We start from the raw sequence: 21,807 nt of genomic DNA, 5'->3' as shown, positions 1-21,807 counted from the left end.
TATTTACAGTAAACCAAAAATAAATGAAATCTTGGTTTTCCTCGCTGTACGGGAAAAAACCAGGGCACTACTGAACTATGAAACCTTACGCTCCTAAAACCCGGTTTCAAAACTCAATGTGTGGAGGGGCAGAAAGCACCTGAAACCTCCACAACCTGAAAGCAGGCAGCAGCAGGTTTCACCCTGTTTGCATTTTCAACACCTGTGTACAATATTTCTGCAATACCATTCCCAGATGTCACTTTAGATATGACTTACTGTTTTGCATTCCAGGAAATGTGCACTTTCTGTATCAAGGTGTCCAGAGTTAACCGGCAGGCCGTTGAAAATGGCTTGTCATGCTTATGGGATTGCCAGAGGGTGACCATATCACAACTCTCCCTCAGTGATTGTTTTTGCAGCTGAAAGCATAAGCTCCTATTCAGAGTTACCTGTGTGTTTGATTGGTAAAATCATCGCTCACAGCAACAGCTCATGAATTCAATGAGAGACATTGTCATTGTAAAACTGTGCTCAGAGTTGATGTCATCCACAGGAGCAGTGCATGAAAATACTACTTGTGGAGAGTTTGAGTTCAGGCAATTTGTGCCTTTTTCAAAATAGAGTTTGTAACTTTTGCTGTTTACTTTCAAGTGACATTTTCCTCAACTAAAAAAAGGCAAAGCTTATTAAATAAATTAGCATTTATTACTTTGAAGCTTGATATCTGTGATACAGTGTAATGTGGCAATATGTTTGGTACGACAGTTGGTGCTTCCATACTTCATCTTGTAAACGTTGAATATCCATATTGGTGACTGTGCCATCTGATGTGTGAGGCTGCTTTACGCTACGCCTCTACCACAGCCAGCAGCATCATGCGCCGTTCTCGCTGTAATAGTAAATGGAGTTTTTGTGCAGTCAAGATTTACATGGTTTGCCCTGGAGAGTTCTTACAGGTTTGTGAAAATGGCCCCAAAACTCTTAGTTTTCCTCTCCGCTCACATTTTTCTGTCTCTCTCTCTCTCTCTCTTCTTCTTTCCCTCTCCAGCCGAGGATGATGGGCTGTGGGAGAACGGGCTTTCCTACGAGTGTCGCACGTTGCTGTTCAAAGCCATCCACAACCTGCTGGAGCGCTGCCTCATGAATCGCAGCTTCGTTCGCATCGGCAAGTGGTTCGTCAAGCCCTATGAGAAGGATGAGAAACCCATCAACAAGAGGTACGTTTGGCACCACTTGTTCTGCTCCACGTTGTTTATCCTTTATGGCACAATATGTTTCTTGTCAGGTTGTGACGTGGTCTGGCTGACCAGCGCTCCAACTTACGCAGGCTTGACAGTTATTATGTGGAGGCCATTGAACCCAGACTTCCAGGGTTAGGGGTTCTGTTCCCACTGGCCACACTTGATACAAATATATGTGTTCATATGGATGCTCTGGACAGAGGCAGATATTAAACAGCATATATTGTACCAGGGATTTCCTGATCATATATAATGTGCCTCTGATCTTGATTCAAGTATCTTATGATTTGATCTCATTTATGTTTCATCTGGAACATTAAGTTCCCAGTGCATGCTTAACCTGGAGTAGGGCTGTCACAATATCAGATTTCCACTACACAATTATTTCATTTCTTTGGAAGTCTGGATTGACCGGCGGATCAGCTCAGGACTTCCCTGCATTGTGCAGCACATTACAGTTGTGATATGAGCTGCTGTTGTGCCAGCACTGTCCGTCTCCTCTCCTTCCGCTCGCTCTGAGTGTGTCTGTATACAACTGAGACGTCCTCCACCTCCTCTGTGCTATCTGCTGAGCTGGATTTCTCCCTTGGTGTCTGGGTTTATTGATAAGAGATGGAGAAGCGGGTAGTGAGGAGAAAATGACCGTAGCAGTTCTTAACCTCCACCAACTCCCCCACTCTCCCTACCTCACCCCGTCTCCACATTTAACACACTGCTATTGTTTGGTGGCTCAAATGGAGTTTTTCCATTTGGTTTTAAAAAATAATAATTGTAGTGTGAGGTGTGACAGATTCTGTGCTTGCATGCGTAGCACCTGCAGGGTGGTGTTAGATGAGGAAGCAGACAGCAGCTTCTAAATTGTTAGAGAGTCTCTAGAATCATAGAGATGGTTGTAAATGCACTTCCATACTGCCAGGTTTATTATGTGCGTGCATGTTTCGTGTTATTGCTTTTGGAGTTGTTGACAGATTTCGCGGTCAGGTGACCACCGGGGCCTCACCGACATAATCTTGCGTATGCACGGACACGTGTGTTTGTTTGCGGTCCAGTTGCTCTGTCCAGAATAGAAATGGCCAGAGCTCTGCTATCAGCTGTCAGCTTGTCTTTATCATCAACCCGATGAGAGGTGGCAGATCAGAGTTGGCGGCGTTAATGCAGACTCTTTGTAGGCCCTGCATTTGTCCACAATGACTCCCACCTGTCAGGACAAGTGTGATAGATTTCCACTTAACTGGCAGAATAATAGAGAAACGTTTGACAAAATAGTACTGAAGAGCAAGCCACTTCTCTTTTAAGCTATATTCATGGCTTGTTTTTTAGCTCTATTGCCTCTTTAACCAGTACACTGATCACAGAGGGCCCCAGTCAAGGGAAAGAAAACAAAACAATGGTCTTTTCCTCTGCTCCGGAATTCACAGGCCACTCTCTGTCTGTGTGTCTGGCGCTTTCCCTCTCTCTCTCCCTCTCCCGCTCCCTCCCTCTTTCCCTTCATCCCCCTCTGCTGTCATAGAGCAGACTGGGCAGGTTATAAATAGTGGTGCAACCACCCTGAATCTTAGTTGTCGTCAAGGATGTTTTTCCTCTCCCTTTGGTGTGTTCCACTGTGCTCCAGCCACGCTGGGATTTTCGACAAACAAAGCACCACAGAACTGTGACGGAAATTTACAAGACCCCTCGTTTTTTGTTTTTTTTATATGCTACGACTGCACCCAGACCAGCTGGTCTGACAGTGAGACATTTCCTGTGCTGTTATTGATGTGGGGCGGTGGCATTTGTAATTATTAAATCACTCAAGTAATGCTGTTTTTTTGTTTCTGTGCGTCTCTTATGCTTGCATTTGATTTACATTTTATGCCTTTTGTCCACATAAAGATGCTCAAGTTTGTCCCACCAGTGCTGCCATGGAGAACTTAGTCTGCACTCCATAGTGATACTTTAATGTCAGTGCTCAGATCTTGCATCAGTCTCAATGACTTGCTGATTCCACAGGGAATGCCATTGAACATTTCCAGGAAATTCCCGCTCTTATTGTCCAGTGAAAACTCTACTTGGCTGTGCATCGCTTCACGCCTGTCATTCTTGGATACATTTTTCCTTCATCCCTTAACACAGAAACACCCATTAAACGGATTAGTTAACAGTGTTTGCCATCACCTCATCTGTCTCCTCTAAGCACCTTGTTCACCTTTCTTTGAGAAGAAGGTCAGGCACTAGTTAGTATTCCCTCTTTGTCTCAATCACAAATGGATGAAGGATCAAGGAAAATTGAACATGTGACCTCGGAATTCTGATAAATGATATTTGTATAATGCAATTGTTTTCTTGAGAGCATTGCCTGTATGGCCATAACAAGAATAAGTGCTCATTAACAGTAGTTCTGTTTATGTGCAACATCACACATGTTGGTTAAGGAGAGAGTCTTGATTGATTTATCAATTTTCTTATCTAAAACATGTAGATTGAGTATTTCTGGGTTTTGGACAGTTGCTTGGACAGACATTTGATGACATCACCTTGGGCTCTAGGTAATTTTGATAGCGATAATACCAGTTTTCTGAACCACTTTATCAACAAATTAAATAAGAGCAATCAGCAGATTAATATATTGTGAAAATAATCGATAACCAAAACAACTGCAGTTTAATGTTCTGTCTGCAGTTCTTCATGAATGCACCCATGTTGCACACTCGTCACTGAGTCTTCTCAAATCACATGTGCTTGTGGGAAACACTGGCTACCTTTCTGATCATCAGGCAACTCCTCTGCAGCATCCAGAGTCTCCAGTTGGTCGAGGCTGTGGCCAGCTGACAGTGTTCATAACCTCAACCCCAGACCTCAGCCTGTGTTAAAATGCTTACATCATCTCCCTCTCTCCCACTGCTCTCCCTTTTAGCATGATGTGTGTGGTGAGCAGCAGGCAGCAAACTGAATTATCACAGTCTTTGATATCAATAAACTCTATTAGTGCCTCCAGTTGTTCTTATCTCCTTTTCATATCGAAGTTATAAGTAATCTTTCATATTTTTTCAGAGACTCACATTTTTGAGGTTGCATTACGTCAGGATTAGTTTAGTTAAAAATAAATATTGAAACCAATGAACAGTTTTTAATATATGTAATATATATTAAATGAATGCACATTGATCGGTTGAGGCCTTTGTTTTTAAATGTATACTACAAATTCAGCAGTATGTGTTGATTCCAGCTGACAGTAATTCTCTTTGTCTGGAGTGCAGGCGGCTCCAAGTTGTGCAGCGTGGTTGTTTCTGTCTGAACCTTGTGCTGCTAGGTAGACTGGCTTCAGGAAACGGAGAGAGCGGGAGAGAGTGCAGGGGAAGGAGGGAGGGAGGCAGGGAACGAGCAAGGCAGAGCTCCTTTTGGTTGTCATGGCAGCAGGGAAATGCACCATGGGATCGTGTGTTTCCAAGGTGAAGCGGGATGCCCACGCTCTATTGGTCAGCTTAAGGCAGACTAAGGCGTTGACTTGCTCCTAATTGGCTGCATTCTTAAAAAATTCAGAGCAATGTTAAATCCAGCCTGCTTTGATGTTTCAATTTGATCAGGACAAAAGGGATATCGCTTCTTTTTTATCTGCTTGATATGCTCTCTTTTTTAAAAGACATGGAGCGTAGTCCCGCTGCGCTGCAATCAGGAGAGCGTTAGATTACTACTCAGCTGTACTTGAATATGTGTAACCGGCTGTGCATTTTGTCGTTGTTGTCAGACTGAAAGCATCATCAACAAATCAAGCTGTTACGAAACGAGGCCGCTCATATTACAAGAGTGAATGATAATGATTGAATGCAAAGCATACTTACACAATAACAAATATGCCTGCATAAACACATGAGACTGTCTGTGTTTTCCTGCAGGGCTGTGTGTTGTGTCGCTGAGCACATTCTTCTTCTATTGTTTTGGCCCCGATGTTGGGAGGTGACTGTGTGAGTCCTGGTGCGCTGTGGCAGGCGGAAGCAGAGAGCAGCACTCTGCTAAGTAGGACAGTGCAGGATAAAGGGCCACTGCCTCCAGTCTGGGGCTAAAGCGCTAAATTTATCCCCTCTCTGCTCCCAGCACAACACAAACACAGGGAGATGGCCACACAAATATATTCGTCAACAATCAGCATGCGAGCTGGTGCACACAGAGGGCAGCCGTAGAGCTGGCACACAAGCTTTTTGTTGGAATTATTGGTGTGAGACACAAGAAAAGCAGCCGGACCAAACTGCGTATTTAAAATGTGGTGTGCATGCAGACTGATGATGCTGATGTAGGTACACCGGACAATTCAGCACCTCTCCCATTTCCCCCCGCCCCCAACACTGGACCCCCCCAACCCTCCCATGTCCTGGTCTCCCGTAAACTTCATCTGTCTCTGCAGCAGGAACTCCAGGGAGTCTGGGCTGTGGGACCATGTGACCCCGGCGCTCTGGATATATCATGTTGCTGGAGAGATCCTGTCCAGAAGATAAATATGGCTATTGTTGGAAAATACCAGTGTTTTTCATTGGCATGTGTCATTTCCTTAATTGCTGCACAATTATGTGTTATTAATAGCCCATTTCCCATTGCTTCACTTTAGTGTTACGATTTTAAACAAAGTCTTTTGCATCACTGACCTTACAAAGACCCTTCAATTAGTCTGCCAATATACTTACTTTAACCCCATGCCCCCTTGGAGCTGTCCGCCTCAAGGCAAACCATATTATTTATGTTGAGTGCACTTGTTCAAAAAGTATTCATCCATTATGTTATAACCTGACAGAAATAAGTAATCATTTCTCATACAAAATTGGTTTCACCCAGTTGACAAGGACGGATTATGTCTTTCTATCATGGTGAACAAGGTACTGCATTTCCAAGCAGGGATATTATCATAAACTGAAACTGAAAACAAGCGGCGTAAAAGCATGTACGTTAATTGAAACCAAGTAAGGATTATATCCTTTTTTAGAAAAACTAAACTGAAATGTTTTTGCTTGGTTTAAAAATAAAAAATAAAAAAATAAAATATATATATATATATATATATATATAAAATCTTTTTTTTTTTTTGCCATGGTGATTGACAGTGGCGCATGAAATCCTGTACATTTTTTGTTTTAATATGTTGCCTTTTTGCCTTTGTTACTGGAGCACATACCGGCTATGACCGTGATGAACTCAACACCATTGGAGAGAGAAGTGTCGTCATTGGATTACCTGCAGTGGACATTGAGATAGTCACTGTCCATGGCATCTTCTGTTCAGAGAGCCCGACCACCTAAACTTGGCTGATGTCTGGTCGCAGGAAAGTTGAATGGATGAAGTAGGATTTGTGCTGGCCCAGCAACGGGAGTTCCAAGACACCCAGCTCCATCGTGGCATCCAGGATTGGTGTGTTCCGTGCTGACAGAACCTAGGACTCCAATGGGACTAGAAGACATTTTAGGAAACGTCGCTGAAGAATTAAATGGCAAGAACATGATTTAAATATGTTAGTATATGCAATCTTTCATTTAACAAAGCTCATTTAACAGCTTATTCAGATCAGGTCAAAAGTTAACCAACTGGGATTCGGATGAAATTGCAGGTAACAAGTTTTCCTCTGAGTGTGGTAGTAAATGAGTAGCCCGCTCCTATTCCAGATGTTGGCTATTCCTACAGTCTTTGATCATGCATTTTGTATGCATGTAGCTACAAAATCCAATAGAAAATCCCTTTTTTTTGTAGAGGAAAACGGTGAGATGTTGACTTCCGGGGTTGGCCAACAAAATACTTCAGCCCTGCAGCACTCTATAACACTGGCATATCTCATGACACTTTGTGCACAGTGAACAAAATGCTTACAACCTTTCAAGTTGTGTGAATATACAAGAGAACATCAGAAAACTAAAATATTTTCCTACCAATTACCCCTAATAGTGCCAGCTAGAGGCCTCAAGAGAACAAAGAATTTATCTCTCATTACCGAAGTGAACAGGCGTCATGGTCTCTTTATGTGTCGTAGTTCTGAGAAACCCTTATTGTGGAATTCAAGGGTAGCGGCAGGGACACATTTCTCTGTTCACGAGGGGAATCCTGCATCCTTACATTTCCTCTGCCTCCTCTCTTCCCCCCCGTGCTTCACACAGCCGCTGCATTCCTCCCATCCTCCTATGTGACCAGAGGCTATGGGGCCGAGCGAAGGAGTCGTCATAGTTAATCCGTCAGCCGTCCCTCCCTCTCCCTTTCCCTCTGTCCTTTTCTAAGTAACTATGATTGCTGTGGTACTGTCTGTAATCCAGAGGTTCAGACAGATGGCCACATTTAAGGCTAATCCCTCATGTGGTGTGCGACCTTTCACCTCATCACTGTAGACTACAAGGTGACTGCATTGTATTAACAGATTTACAGGATCCTCGCCCACAGCGTATGGTAAACTCCGGAGAAACCTGGAAATGAAGTTACTCCAAGCTGTTTAGATTCACTGCATAGGCTAATAATGCAACTAAAGAGTCCTTAAAACACACCTGAGGGTTGCAGAATACATAATCCTGATTTAGAGCCGGGGATCAGGGGCTGTAAGAGATCCTGTTTTCCTCTCACTGTTAAGACAAAACTGCCAAGCCATCAGCCAAAACAACTCACAGTGCATCCTCTAAACTCGATTGATTTTGACATAGGATTCATATTAAGTCTTATAAAAGTTGACCAAGATGATTTCATTTTCTGAAAGTTTTTTGGGGGGTTGAATTTGAAGTAATATCTAAGTGAGTTCAGCTGAGTCGAACTCATTGCACACATGTTTACCAGGAAATCAACAAAATAAATACTGTGAATCTAAATCTGTGGTTGTTACCCTCTGTTATACACTTGTTTATGTGTTATGCTCAGCATCATTTGAGAGTGTGAGTAGTGTAACAGATGTTTTCAAAGTGTCAACAAGCAAACTTCCACTGCCAAATATTTGCATGCACCATGAGAAGTTAATATTGAAGTCTAATGTCCCTACACAGAGTCACCACCTCTGGTAGTTATTGTGACATTTGGCAGTTTAATTAATTTGTTCAGTAAAACATAGGGATTATGTCGCCCTGTTAACCTTTCCTCATTTCTCTGGGATACAGTTAGGAAAACCCACAAATATGGTCAGATCATTTGGTTACAGTTCTATGTCACAGCTGGTGGTCAGTCTTTAAAGCAAAGTAACTACGGTTTAACATGATTTTCAAAAAGCGTTTCAGCTAATTTAAAAGAAAAGAGGCAAAAGTAGGCCTCGCCTTTGTGGGTTAACAGCAGGATCCCAGCTTTAATCCAGGATGAGGCTGACTAATTGGCCATGGCTCTGGGTAATGAACCTTTTATTATTACAACTGCTCATTTCATATCTCTAAGGGCATGATGACCCAACGTGTACATGGCTTAAAACAAACCTAAAATGCCATCTCTACTACACACTACTGTACCATAAAAGTAATTTTTCACTATGCTGCAAAGTTGAGCTGGAGCATGACTTGTTGTCAGGGTTATGTCAGTATTATCTTTAGCTGGATACAGCTGTATCTGTGTGTGGCTATGATAGGCTTGCAGAGGATCGGATCACTCCTCTTTTCATGCACTCGTTGTTCTATCTCTTTCCATTTCTGTCTCTCCCTTCCAAGTTTAATCTGACGTTTATAAAGAGGCTCACCCCTTCTCCGTTTGTGGCAGAGGGAAATCAATTCAAAGTAATAGAGCTCAGAGTGTGCGTAAGTGAATGTGCTGGCCTTAAGAGTTTCGGTTTAGTGTTTTCTCTAGCACCTAGTCTCCTGTGTGAACCGCGTGCTAAAGCCAGAGCTGGTGCGTCTCGCAGGGCCCTGTGTGTGTGTGTGTGTGTGTGTGTGTGTGTGTGTGTGTGTGTGTGTGTGTGTGTGTTACTTTGGCAGCAGACAGTGTTGTTGTTTCCAAGGTGGCCAGACAGTAGGAAAGATATTATCACCCTGGAAATGTGTCCTCTAATTCAATGCTGTTTACCACCTTCGTTCTTTTTTTTTCTCTCGCCCCTTGCTTATTTGTCTTATCACTCTTGCACGCCATCTCATTATTTAATGAAAAATATGTTTATCGTTTTTATGAGTCTGCATGTTTCCTGTCCCATGTCAATTCCTAATGTGGCTTTAATATGAAAGTCAAATTTGCCCTGCGTTGAAATAATCTGCTGACAAGTACAACGAATCACAAAAACCACGCCTCAGATCTTATCCCGGTTTTGAGACACGTATTGGATCAGCAGAAAATAAGAAGAGCAAATATAACTTTTAGTGATGCCCCTGTCATGTTATTTGCTGACGACAGATTTAGCTGATAGTCGATGAATCTTATTGGCTGATACAGATTACATACAGACAGGTTTTGTTGTTTTGTTTTATTGTAGCAAATTAATTAACTACTGTCTGTTAAATCATTTAAACAATAATACAAACTCCATATTTCCACCGATCCTTCCAGGAAATAACATTTGATTACTAACCATGGTTTCTTGGCAAGTCGTTAACCTCACTGTCCATAGTCAAAACAATTCATCCTTGTTCACATGCGATGGCTGATTGTTTTTTTGTAATTCCAGAAACATTGTTTGATAATGTTGTGCCAGAAACAGTGTTCCTGCCAGCACGTCCTGTCACTGCAGCGGCGCGTGACCAGTCAAAACATGTTTACTTGTTACAACAAGCTGCTGCACATGACAGATATCCATGTGGACGACGGGCCAGAGGTGACTGCTGTGTCCAGCGAGGCAAAATGGCCAGAGATGGAGGGGGGTGGGGGGGACTCCTCCCAGTAGTGGGAACACTTGCTGCTGCTGCTGTTGTTGTTGTGCTGAGGAAGTGTACACCAGCTAAACGGAAGCTCAGTTCTTAGAGCGCCGCCGGCCAAGCCCAACAAACATCTGTGGAATGTTGCGGCTCTGCAGCCTTGTTCTTTTTTCTCGCCTCTCTGTCTTCATATCTTTCACACACCGTCCTTTGGCTTTCATTTGACTTTTGATTCACCTAAATCATGTTTTCTATTGCCTCTAGAACTCTGAGCCTATACTTTGTTAGTGTGTGTGTATGTGTGCATTATATGTGATTCCTTAAAACCACAGCGATAAAATATTGCCACAATACCGATAAGTGATTCTGTCAGGATACATGTTAATTAGTTAAAAATGTCAGAGAGGCTTATAAAAACATTTCAGCTTCAAAGCAAACACAAAGAAAAGGCAATGAAAAAAATATCTCAAAATGGGACAGAAACGTGTTTGGTAAATAAGAACAGAACATATTTTAGAACGGTTAAACAAACTGTACAGGACTTGAGAAATAAACTCAATGAAAATGACACTAATACATCAAAAATTGGCAGGAACATTGGGATCTGTGATACAAAAATAAGAGAGTGCATGGATTTATAGCAGCTCAGACAGTAAATGAATGAATTGGGATGCCTTGTCCCTGTAGCTTTAGATGGGCAACTGCTTTTACTGCCATTTGCTGCCACAAAAAGCCACAAATGAATCTGCTGGCAGGCCTTACAGATAACTCGCGGAAGATAATGAGATGTCGCTCACAGAGTCATTGTTCTATTCAGAAATAAACAAATCCTGTTTCATTCCATCATTGCAGTTGTCCATCGTTGCTTTCATTAGGTGAGAAATACTTCTTACAAAAATAAATGTTTAACTCAATAAGGTAGTTAAAGCCAATCAACAAGCTTAATAAAAAGTTGGTTTCAATGAGAAATCTACAGTAAATTAATTTACAATGATTTTGATTATTTAAATATCAATTGTTGATGTTTCAAAAAAAATGATTTTTTTTAAATTTTATTTGTTTCCATTTTACACATTAATGTCCGGACAAAGTGGGAATTTGAGACAAGAAAATAATTGCTGAAAACATGTGAAAAGACTGTCAACTATATAGCACTGACTTGTGGAGTTAGACAGTGAAACTGTTATTTACCAGTTTGGTGTTCAGGACCTTTTGGGCTGGCCTTAAACTCATGGCTGAATGACAGACTGTAGCCATCCTTATTATAACAGCCTCCTCTAACACTATATCAAAACTAGAGCACATAGCATCAGTGGAGCTGCTGCTCAGTCACTCGTTACACTTAATAACCACAGCCTATAGTTTGCTGGCTAGCAGTGGTTTACCGGCCCGTTTGTCTGCTTCCCAGGCCTCTCTCTGTGCCTGTCATTCTGAGTCGTATGTGAGCTTGCTGCATGCGTGTTCCAGTTAAACTTATTTTCATGCTGTAGTCTACTCTGTTGCTACTGTTGTGGCTGTTAAACTGTGGATAAATTGTTTTGAGCATCACAACCCCCGTTAAATGACTTTCACTATCCCATTTTAATCGATTCAGTCCAATAACATTCAGAAAGTCTAGAAGATATACACGATTTAATTATTTTATCTCTGTAACTGTACATGTAATCCCCCTCACCCATAATTTCACAGCAGAGAATAAAGCTCATTTCAAGATTTTGAGTTTTATATAATTGATGAAATTTGAATCATTCAAATATGACTGATTGGTTAATAATACATTTTCTGTGTTGTTACAAACTCTGAACACATATTTATTTTTGCTTTACCTGCACTTTAAGGAATGATAAAAATAACCCTCAGTTGTATCCCTTGAGAGTTTCAGATTTGTGGCCAACAAGCAGAATATATTGTCCAGTGCAAATTACAGATGTTTAAGGAAACATGCAGTCAACTCGTACAGGTACAGTGAATAAACCAATGGATACATTTTGGGTACTGCCAAAATAAAAGCAGTAATGTTTACATACCTTTTTGTAAATAAATGTAATTTGAACACTTTGGGACGATTAAATGGCCGGTCGTTTGTTTGTGTGCTACACAGCAGACCGTCCATGTGACACTGATGGAGGCTGTCAGTCCCACGCTGCTCCCTCCCTCGCTCAGTGCCGCCGCACAGAGCTCCGCTGGCCTTTGGCACCTCATTTCCATGGCATGCCAGCTGAAGGCAAATGTGCCCACCTGCCCTCCTTTGTATGTGGGCCACGCTCCAAATCCTCAGTGGATTATCTTATTGTCTCCTTACCAAGCCAAAGGCCACCGGCCATTTGCATCACCGAGGTGGAGCAGGGAGTGCCCTCAGCGGACAATCACAGTGACGGCGAGGAGAGGGAAAGGAGAGCAGATCAGAGAGTAGCCCGGTCTATTTGCCAGTTAATAGATGGAAGAGCAGAGGAGAGGGGAGTGGGAGGAAAGGTGGAGACAGAGAGAGAAAAGATGATTAAAATATCTTGTGGCTTTTTTTTTTTTTTTTCAGGCTCCTTTTATATTCTCTCTCAACATGACTGAGAGACAGCAATAACAACATGGGATGCCACACATCTCATTATTGAACAGCGTTCTGACAAGTGTCTAGTTGTTTTCTGGGTACTCTCCATGATTAAAATGATGCATTTATTTCCTCTTATAATAGAGCAACCCAACAAGATGAGAAATATTGAGTTGTTTAAAGAGAGATTTCTGCATCCGTCCATTAGCTCATGCACAGCATGCTGCTGACAGGTTGTATTTTAATCACACACATGCATAGTTTTCTGTGGTACTCAACACTAGCCTTGGGTTTTGGCCTTCTTTTTTTCTTCTTTTTTCTTTTTAAATGTAAGCAGTATCTTGCTGCAGGGGAGATGACATTCTAAAATCCCTGAGAAACCTGAGTCTTGAGGCCGGATCGACACACTTTAACAGACAATGTGTCATGGAGAAGGGCCCCTGAGGGGTCCCCAAGGGGTTTCTATGGACCCTTAGGCATAGGAAGGCATAGTTTCTAAATTAATATATAATAATTTCATTATGATTTCATTTGGAGTTAAGGCAGTCTGGGAACGTCACAGGGATAGCTATGTTCATTATAAGGAATGGTTCAGAATGTCACTGCGCCTTGCCAAGACTGGCTGCTCGCTCTAGCTTCATATTTAGTGCTCTGTCTGTCTGGTGTCCATATTTTCATCTAAGTCCTGCGCCCTGTCCTGCCTGTCAGGTACAGCTTGATCCGAGATGCCACAATGGCGTCTGTGACAACAGTCACCGACCTCCCGTTGCTGGATGAGCCCGGATTGTGCTGCGACCGGACTTTAGCCAGGAGCAGAGTGGGTGGTGGCATAGCCTTAACTCCTAGCTGGGTTTGCTTAGCTTCTATCTCAGCTCTCATCCCTCGTCTCCAACGGCAGTCGGACCTTGATCTTCTCAAGGTCAGCTCCCTGCTAATTAATCAAAAGAAAGACAATGAATTAAGACAAAAATATAGTGGAATTCAGGGTAACTACCGGCTGCGGCATATACCTGGGCTACTTCTCTTTGCCATGTTAAATTTGCCCCGACCCGAAGATTGTTTGATCACTGAAAATGAGACAAAAATATTGTGGATTAGTTTGTTGATTGGTGTCAGGACAGTTTTTGTAAGCCAAATGCCAAGAAATCTAAGGAAATGAAAGGACACACCAACACTTAGTTTTTGATGATGCCTGTATTAAAGTTAGAAATGATAATCAATAGGTAGTGAAAACTGTCATTTACAGGAGAGAAATAATACGATTATACCTCATGTGCACACACTGCTCACTTGATCTCAGCTAACACACACACACACACACACACACACACACACACACACACACACACACACACACACACACACACACACACACACACACTAACTTTCCCATAATGTCTACCAGCTGTTTATTGTGCATGAGTTTTGCACAATGGTGCACGTTGTCCCGCGTGTTGACAGGGCAGTGGACACTCTTGTCCACGGACACACTGACTCATCCGATTGGCTCGCGCTGCCGTTTTGTCACAGCACAAGCCTCCCTAAATCCTGCAGCCTTTGTGCGTTGGTGTGTTGGCGGTGAGGAAACGTGTCATGTGCCACTGTTTTTGTTGACGTTACGGTGCTTCCCCGGCCAAGTGCTAACCAAGCACCTGTTGACTTTTGAACCACCTCTGCTCTGTCGGCGATCACTCTGCAACTTAGTGGTTTAAGTGTCCAGCTGTTCAGTTGGTCAATAGTGAATAAAAATCACAGCTTCTAATGAGACTGGCATCAAGGATTATCGCCAGAGTTCCATGTGACCTGAAATATTACGGTTGTATAATACAAAAATTTGATGTTTTATACAAGTAGACAAACAGATTTCAGAACCATGAAGTGACATTTAGACATGTAAAGTGATATGTTTGTATAGAACATGTCGTCCTCAGATCACGAGAGTAATGTGATCATTTATCATGTAATGTCAACAGCTTGCACGTCTGTTAATCTTCTTAACCAATCAGCTGACACCAACAGTATTGTACCAGATTTTAAATCAATTCTTAACTCTGTTCTTTGAATGCATATTGTGTGTGTGCGTGTGTGCGCGCGCATGTGTGTGTGTGTGTGTGTGTTTGTGTGAGAGAGACGGGTTGTACTACTGCCTGCCGAGCCACAGATGGCAGCCCTCCACCTCAAGCTTCCAAGTGACCTGCAAACGCAGATGTGTGTGTGAATGTGTAGTGTCAGCTTTGCTCTGCGTGCGAGAGGAGAACGGTAGACTGCAGATCTGTTGATGTCTGCAGAACAACAGCAACACATTTTGGCTCCTTCTGTTGTAGTCCATGTGCCACTTGCTTCTCCTCTCCTCTCCTCCCCTTGTCGCTCTGGAGGCTAGTTCTCCTCTTATCCTCCCTGTACATAAATACACCACGACGTTAGCAGAATGGCCTGTTGGTCAGCTTATACATTTTTGTAATTGCAACGCAGACATTGCTTGACAGGATAACCAGCCCATGCGTCTCCCTCAAAAATGGTTTATTACTCTGAAGTGAGCCTTAAATAACCCCAGCACTCCTCATCAGTCCGTCTCATTCCAAGCTTCCCACTGCTCCTAGTATTCTGCTCCATGCTCTGCTAATGAGGAAGACCCAAGCCTGGCTACAGTTCTCCAGTTCTACTTTCCATCTTTACTTTTCTACTTGCTGTTACTCACACATGCTCAAGCTGGTTGGGTGACGAGCCCTGCCCCAGGACTTGACGGTGTTTCTCCAACACTCACACAAACCCAAACGCACACCGCAGGAGCCTGGTGTCATTTACTACTTCAGCACCTGGAGCAGTCGTGACACACCTCCCAAACAAAGGCGTCTTTGCTTCGCCGTGTTAACTGTTTCTATTTAAAACGCACACCACAAACACACACTTTTTCTTTCATTAAACATTATTAGTATTTTGCTTTGGGAAGCATAAAGACTGACTATATCCGTCACACATCAGACTTGCATGTTCAACTAAGATATGATATTTGCACTTAAACTGTCTTCCTTTTGAAACTGAAATTAATATTAGTTTCACCGTGATTCTAACACTATTGTAAGATTTAAGACTGAAGCCTAAGTCTTTTTACTGTATCGGTCCATTAATACAATGTGCTGATGTTTGTCGTCTGTAGATAATTCTTGATTGTCTAGTCTAAATTTTACTTCAGTTTCAATAAAAATATAATTACTGGATACACTCTTGTGGCACAAATATATTGAATTTGGAGGATTGGATTGTACTGTAAATTGGCTTTCCTTGCTCAACTCTAATGTTGACTTAGGAAGGAGATGTGGTTCTTGTTTTGTGCAAAAATGTTAATCTCAGGCTTCAGAAGTCCCGAATTAAAGGGCGCTCAAACCAAAAAACAACCCTGCATTAAGAGAAGGTGTGAGTTATTTGGGGGGTGTAACTCAAGCTGAAAGATGCCAAAACACTGTAAAGCAGTTTATAAAATTATTAGACAGAATTTTGCAACTTTGGAAAATCATCACGGCAGCAATACTTTTTTCTTTCATCCTGCCGATAGCGCAGTATGCAGTAGAAATACGCTGTTCATATTATGAAGATATCTACCAGGAATGTGTGCTCAAATGATTTTTGATTGTCCAGGATTTCACATTGTGGTCTGGCGAAAGTCAAATGAGGTCCAAACAGTTCTGCTGGGCGACCCTGCATTATTTGACTCTGAATCAACAGTGGCCTCATTCAAATGAATGAGGCGGCTGTGCTTCCTCATGCAGTGCTAATGTCATCCAAATTGACAAATTAAGTGGACATCTTCCAAAGTTGGTCATTTTAGTGTCAAGCTTCCTCTCTGTACCCCCTTTATGTGCAGCTTAGCAAGGAAACACTGTGTGGAAACCCAAAGAGGGAAGTCAGCACTAAAAAGACCATAACTTTGGAAGAAACCCAGTTGATTAGTTTAATTCAGAAGCCTCATATTGGCTTCTCCCAAACCGCAGAATGGAAGGCTGTTTTCTGACTAGTTTTACAGGACGAGGACTGTGGATTTGTCCGCCCTGACTTACACTGTAGTTACGATAGGACAGGAATGCTCCATTGCTAGTGTAATCGGGACGAGTGATTACAGCGACCAGTCGAGCTTTCAATGCATACATAGGCATGTAAATATTGTATCATGACAGAAATTGAACCAATCCTTAAATTTCCCGGCAATTACAGTCCAATACCTGAATACGTGCATATCTAATCCTCCCTCTCGCTCTGACTCACCCTCATTGGCCTACTTGCTTCCAGCTGTCTAATTTGAATATCATACATTCATAGCCATTCACTAACTAGCACCACCTCATTTTCAATGTAAGATGAATGTGAGGCTCTGGGGGGCTTGGGGCATCTCTCCTCTACGTAGGTGGTATTATCTTATTGAAGTGTGCTCTCTCTTTCTCTCTATATCTGTATCTGCCTTCGCTCTCCCACTCCTGCTCGTCGTCTTTAATCCTCTGCAGAGTAGGCGTGCCAGAGAGAGAAGACTGATATTTGCTTAACCAAATCCTCGGAGGAGGCAACCCTCTTTGATCCACTTCCAAATTCACAGCGTCCACTTTCATCCGCTCATCCGTCATTTGTGCCGTCTCTCGCACTCTCTGCATTTGTGTGTGTGTGTTTTCGGGGCGTGTGTATGATGGATGAGGATGGGCTGAAAGAGAGGGGAAAGCCCGCAGACAACGGCCTGCATTGTGCTCTCTCCTTCCGTCTGCCTCCTCCTTGCTTTCCGTTTCTTCTTCAACTTGTCACTTTTGTTGTGTGCTGTTGAGGTCAGACTGGCACAGGCAGGCGTCGTTGTAAGCAGAGAGAGAGAGAGAGAGAGAGAGAGAGAAAGAGAGAAGCCACTGTAGTAGCTGAGTGTATTGGCTAGAAAGCCAGGGTTAGTCAGGGCTTGCCCCCTTTGTTTTACTCACACTGCCCTATCCCCACCAGGCTAACAGAAGAACACTCACACATACCTCCCCGGGCGCTTCATTGCAGCCCACTGCTCCTCCGGGATGGGTTAAATGCAGAGAAATAATTTCCCCATTGTGGGACTAATAAAGGATTGATTATTATTATTATTATTATTATACCTGTGAGCACCGCTGTGCTGACTTACTTGGATGTTTAAGTCTCTAAACTCAAATTTCCCACCCATATGTGACATTTATTGAAGGGATTACCATTTAACATTACGCTGGGATGATGCACCACTTCATTATTGTCTGCGGCGGTATCAGAATCTAGACTTGTCCAGCCATCAGAACAATTTGACACAGGCTGATGAGGCATCTTTGTATCACCAGAGGGTACACATATTAGAATCATCTTCTTTTACTCCCTCGTGTCTCTCTCTGGCTTAATCTCTTCGATCAGCAGTCTCTGTTTATGTCAAAACGGATTGAGAGGACAGATTCCATTGTCGCCTTTGACAGAAAAAAAAGGGACTTAACATTATATTTTCTGTCTCTACCTCTCCTCTCCCTGCCATCTCTTTTTCTTTCCCTGTGAGCAGCAACATGAACCTGATCTGCTCCCTTTTCCCCGCGCCAGTCACTTCTCCACCTCACACTCTATCGCAGTTAATCATTGCACACATAGTAGTTATTTTCAAAGGGTGCATATTAAAGTAGCGTGATCCAAAATGACTCATCTCTTTTCTCTCTCTCTCTTTCATCCTCACAGCGAGCACCTATCCTGCGCCTTCACCTTCTTCTTGCACGGTGAGAGCAACGTGTGCACCAGCGTGGAGATCAACCAGCACCAGCCCGTGTACCACCTGACGGAGGAGCACCTCACTCTGGCTCAGCAAGCGTCCAGTCCCTTCCAAGGTAGGTCTTTCAGTCCGCACTACACTGCCATTACTTTGTTAGCAGCTCAGCATCCACTGGGAAAAGTCCAAATGCGCTGTTGGAGCTAAAACAATTAAAGCAAACATGTTACACGGCAACAGCAAACACTGCATCCTTCGGGAATTACTCAGCCCCCTTTAGGCCATTTAGAAACAAATACAGAATGTAACTTAAACCTCATATGTAATTATGTGGCCTTGGGTTGTCATTAAAAATGAATAAGAAGTAAGCTTGGTGCTGGTACACATCATACCCACATGTTTCCTGAAAAGCTGATCAGCAGCTCAGTGGCTGGATAAACACATACAGTGTTGTGCTCTAATGTGTCACTTTGATTTGACCCTCAAGCAGAGCGCCACTCAGTTATGGTGAGACACAACATTACCCTCCAAGTATGCGTGTGACAGATGAATAAACAGAGAGTGATTTTTGTGGGAGGGATGAGTACTGCTACTATGTCTTGCTTTTTGTTCCTTCTTTAGTGCTTTGCTTGAACTGCCTTGAAATTCCTCTTTCCAAAACAAAAGGCCGTAATCAGCTGACAGAATCCAGGAGAAGCCCTCTGACTTTTGTTTTTCCTATTAGTTTGTTTTTTTGGGGGGGGGATTTGCAATTTTGACCTAAAATGTAAGGTCAACAGAAGACGATATTTGACACACTGTGGCCTAGTAACAATGCATTTTGGGATGAATTACCAAACGTTAATATTTATTTATTTGGACAAGCAGAATGTTTTAATCCGACCCCATAACTATTTTCATGCTGGCACCACAGCATCCGTCTGAGTATAAACTTTAAACTTTTGAAAAATCAACTGAATTATATGGCTTTGCCTAGCTAAAATAAATAAATAAATAATGCTAATCAGACATTGGAAGGTAATGTTCTAACATCTAGTGGACATGCTGCTGATGCAAATTGAACTAGAAAAAGAAAACCTAAACATGTCTTTGTACGCACATTACCGCTTGCGATTAATCTCAGAAAAAGCATCTTCTAAAACACAAGTTAATCCTCAGGATTGAAGGACCCCACTTAGCTCCACATAACTTAAGGCTGTTATTTAGCAAAGCGCACAGCCTGTTGGCCCAAGGAGATAAGGTGGAATATACTTGAGCAGATAAGGGAATTATGCTTTCAGAAGCGTTTTGCATTTAAAATATGTTCTTGTTAACGTTAAATGCTCAGTGCTTTGAGTTTAGTTTAGTTTTTTATGAATTATATTGGTAAACTGTGTGTGTGCTGTGTTGGGTGCTGTTGCCAAGATAATGTATGTACAATCTTCTGTCAGGCTGTCTTTCATTACAGATTGGCCTGCAGCCAGTAAAAAAAAGGCAAAGCCTCTGTAGTCACTTTAAATTATGGTGAAGTGTAGCTATAAAAATGTGTGGCTCTAATGATATTCCATCATTGGCTCTAAATTCATTACCCCACCCTAAACCAAACACTATATAATCCCAAAACCATTGTTTGCTTTCATTACCCCTCCCACAGAGAAATGTTAATGTCATAAACATTTACTTTGTGAAGGGAAGGAAATAGGTAGCTCTCTGAACAACACTATTAGAATACAAATGAAAGTATCACACACTCACTGATTGTATTTCTAACAAAGTCAGGTATGAATATCTGCCTCAAGCATTATTTGCCTGTACATTGCTGACTTCCCCTGATCCACTAAATGGACCCTGTCGTTGACTTAAGAATACTTTGCCCACAGAATGACCATTTGTACATTAGTAACTCACCCTGTGTTACCTTGAATTCTTGAAGAAAAAAAATAAATGAGACTTGGATTATACTGCACAAGTTGGTTTAGAGTTTGTAAATGGATGTCTTGATCTGGTTTTGCAGTTAGTAAATGCGGCCCCTTTGTTCACTGTAGAGGCATGCGAGAAAAACAGTTTTCTTCAAGAGTTCAAGGTAACACGGTGTGAGTAACTGATATGCATACAGTTATTTTATGGGTGAATTATTCCTTTAACAACAACATGCCAACTGGACCAGACTCAAAATGATACAAACATAGTAAACCCATGTGGTTCCAAATAGATATGCTGCTTGGAAAACTGACGAAGTAGCACATCATGAGAAATTTTTCATTAGAAATGATTTTACTATCAAAATCTTCAAATTCTTAATTTTCTATTTCGTAAGTTTAGCGACACACAAGGAAAAGTGGTCCTCTTTTACTTGCTCATCTTCAGTTAAATAGATGTGATTCAGCCCTCCCCTCTCCTTGCACCCCTCCAGAGTAATAACAGTGATCTCTTCCTCCACTCACCACAGTAATTCCTGGATAGACCACCCATTGACTGCGTGGAGCTCTCCTGAAGGGAGGGGATAATGTCCCGTCTAGTTAAAGACTAGTGCCTTGGATTAAAATAAAACAATTATTGGATCTTGGCGTATGGATTTCTGTAAGGATGGTGATGGGGTTTCCCGGTCATTTAAGATGATCATATTGCTCCCCAGCCACCAACTAGTAGATGGTTACTTATAGCTAATTTTATTGGTCAATGAATGTCCCTTTGCCTTTGAAATTGTCATGTTCCTCCACACACACACACACACACACACACACACACACACACACACACACACACACACACACACACACACACACACACACACACACACACACACACACACACACCTCCTCGTAGTCAAATGTGAGATAACGTTGCTTCAGTAGAATTGCTTGAGAATCTTTTTAACGATTAAAATGATAAAATGCTATAAATTCTCATTTTGATGGGCCAAACTGTAAAACCCTGAGGCACCCCAGAAGGGACATGCCCTCCATGTTGAGAGAGAAGCAGACATGCATCTCTGAAGTGTGTATGTATTTAACAATCAGCACGTCTGTGTTTTTTGTCATTGAGTACGGCGACTGTCAATACACAGGTGTGTGTTTTCACCGCCGCAGTGCATCTCCTCCTGGCTAACCAAGCGTAGCGCCGAGGAAGCGCTGACTTCCACCCCCTTCATCCATCCAGCAGTCCCCCTACCCCCTCCCCTCTGCCAAGCTTGGTTTACTGCGCGGCGGAGCGCTCCGACAGGCAGACCTCTCCAGGATGTGACCTCATAAAAGGGCGCAGAGTGAATGTAATGAACTCTCAGCCCATTACACTGATCTGAGCACATTTGACATGTCTTCAGGGAGCCAGAGATAGGTTCACAGTCAGAGAGAGAGAACCAGAGGGGATGGAGGGGAGGTGATGGGGAAAACGGTAAACCATTTCCATAATTGTGTGGAATTTGATCTCCCTTCTACAACTGGCCTCAGGTTGTGTGTGTGTGTGTGTGTGTGTGTGTGTGTGTGTGTGTGTGTGTGTGTGTGTGTGTGTGTGTGTGTGTGTGTGTGTGTGTGTGTGTGTGTGTGTGTGTGTGTGTGTGTGTGTGTGTGTGTGTGTGGC

At 42.6% G+C, this 21,807-nt stretch overlaps 1 protein-coding gene across 2 annotated transcripts in view; it reads left to right on the top strand.

Annotated features, from left to right (window-relative positions):
- med13a (mediator complex subunit 13a) overlaps positions 1-21,807 on the top strand; it is a 70,635-nt gene that overhangs the window by 17,159 nt on the left and 31,669 nt on the right. For both annotated transcript variants that reach the window (XM_054625444.1, XM_054625443.1), the window contains exons 3-4: positions 1,031-1,199; positions 18,222-18,367. In XM_054625444.1, the coding sequence (XP_054481419.1) occupies positions 1,031-1,199; positions 18,222-18,367 (315 nt within the window). The remainder of the gene's footprint in view (positions 1-1,030; positions 1,200-18,221; positions 18,368-21,807) is intronic.

Source organism: Anoplopoma fimbria, chromosome 24 (assembly GCF_027596085.1).
Source record: "Anoplopoma fimbria isolate UVic2021 breed Golden Eagle Sablefish chromosome 24, Afim_UVic_2022, whole genome shotgun sequence".
Lineage (NCBI taxonomy): Eukaryota > Metazoa > Chordata > Actinopteri > Perciformes > Anoplopomatidae > Anoplopoma > Anoplopoma fimbria.
The sequence above is the reverse complement of the archived record's forward strand: the minus strand, read 5'-3'. Positions and strand labels throughout refer to the sequence as shown.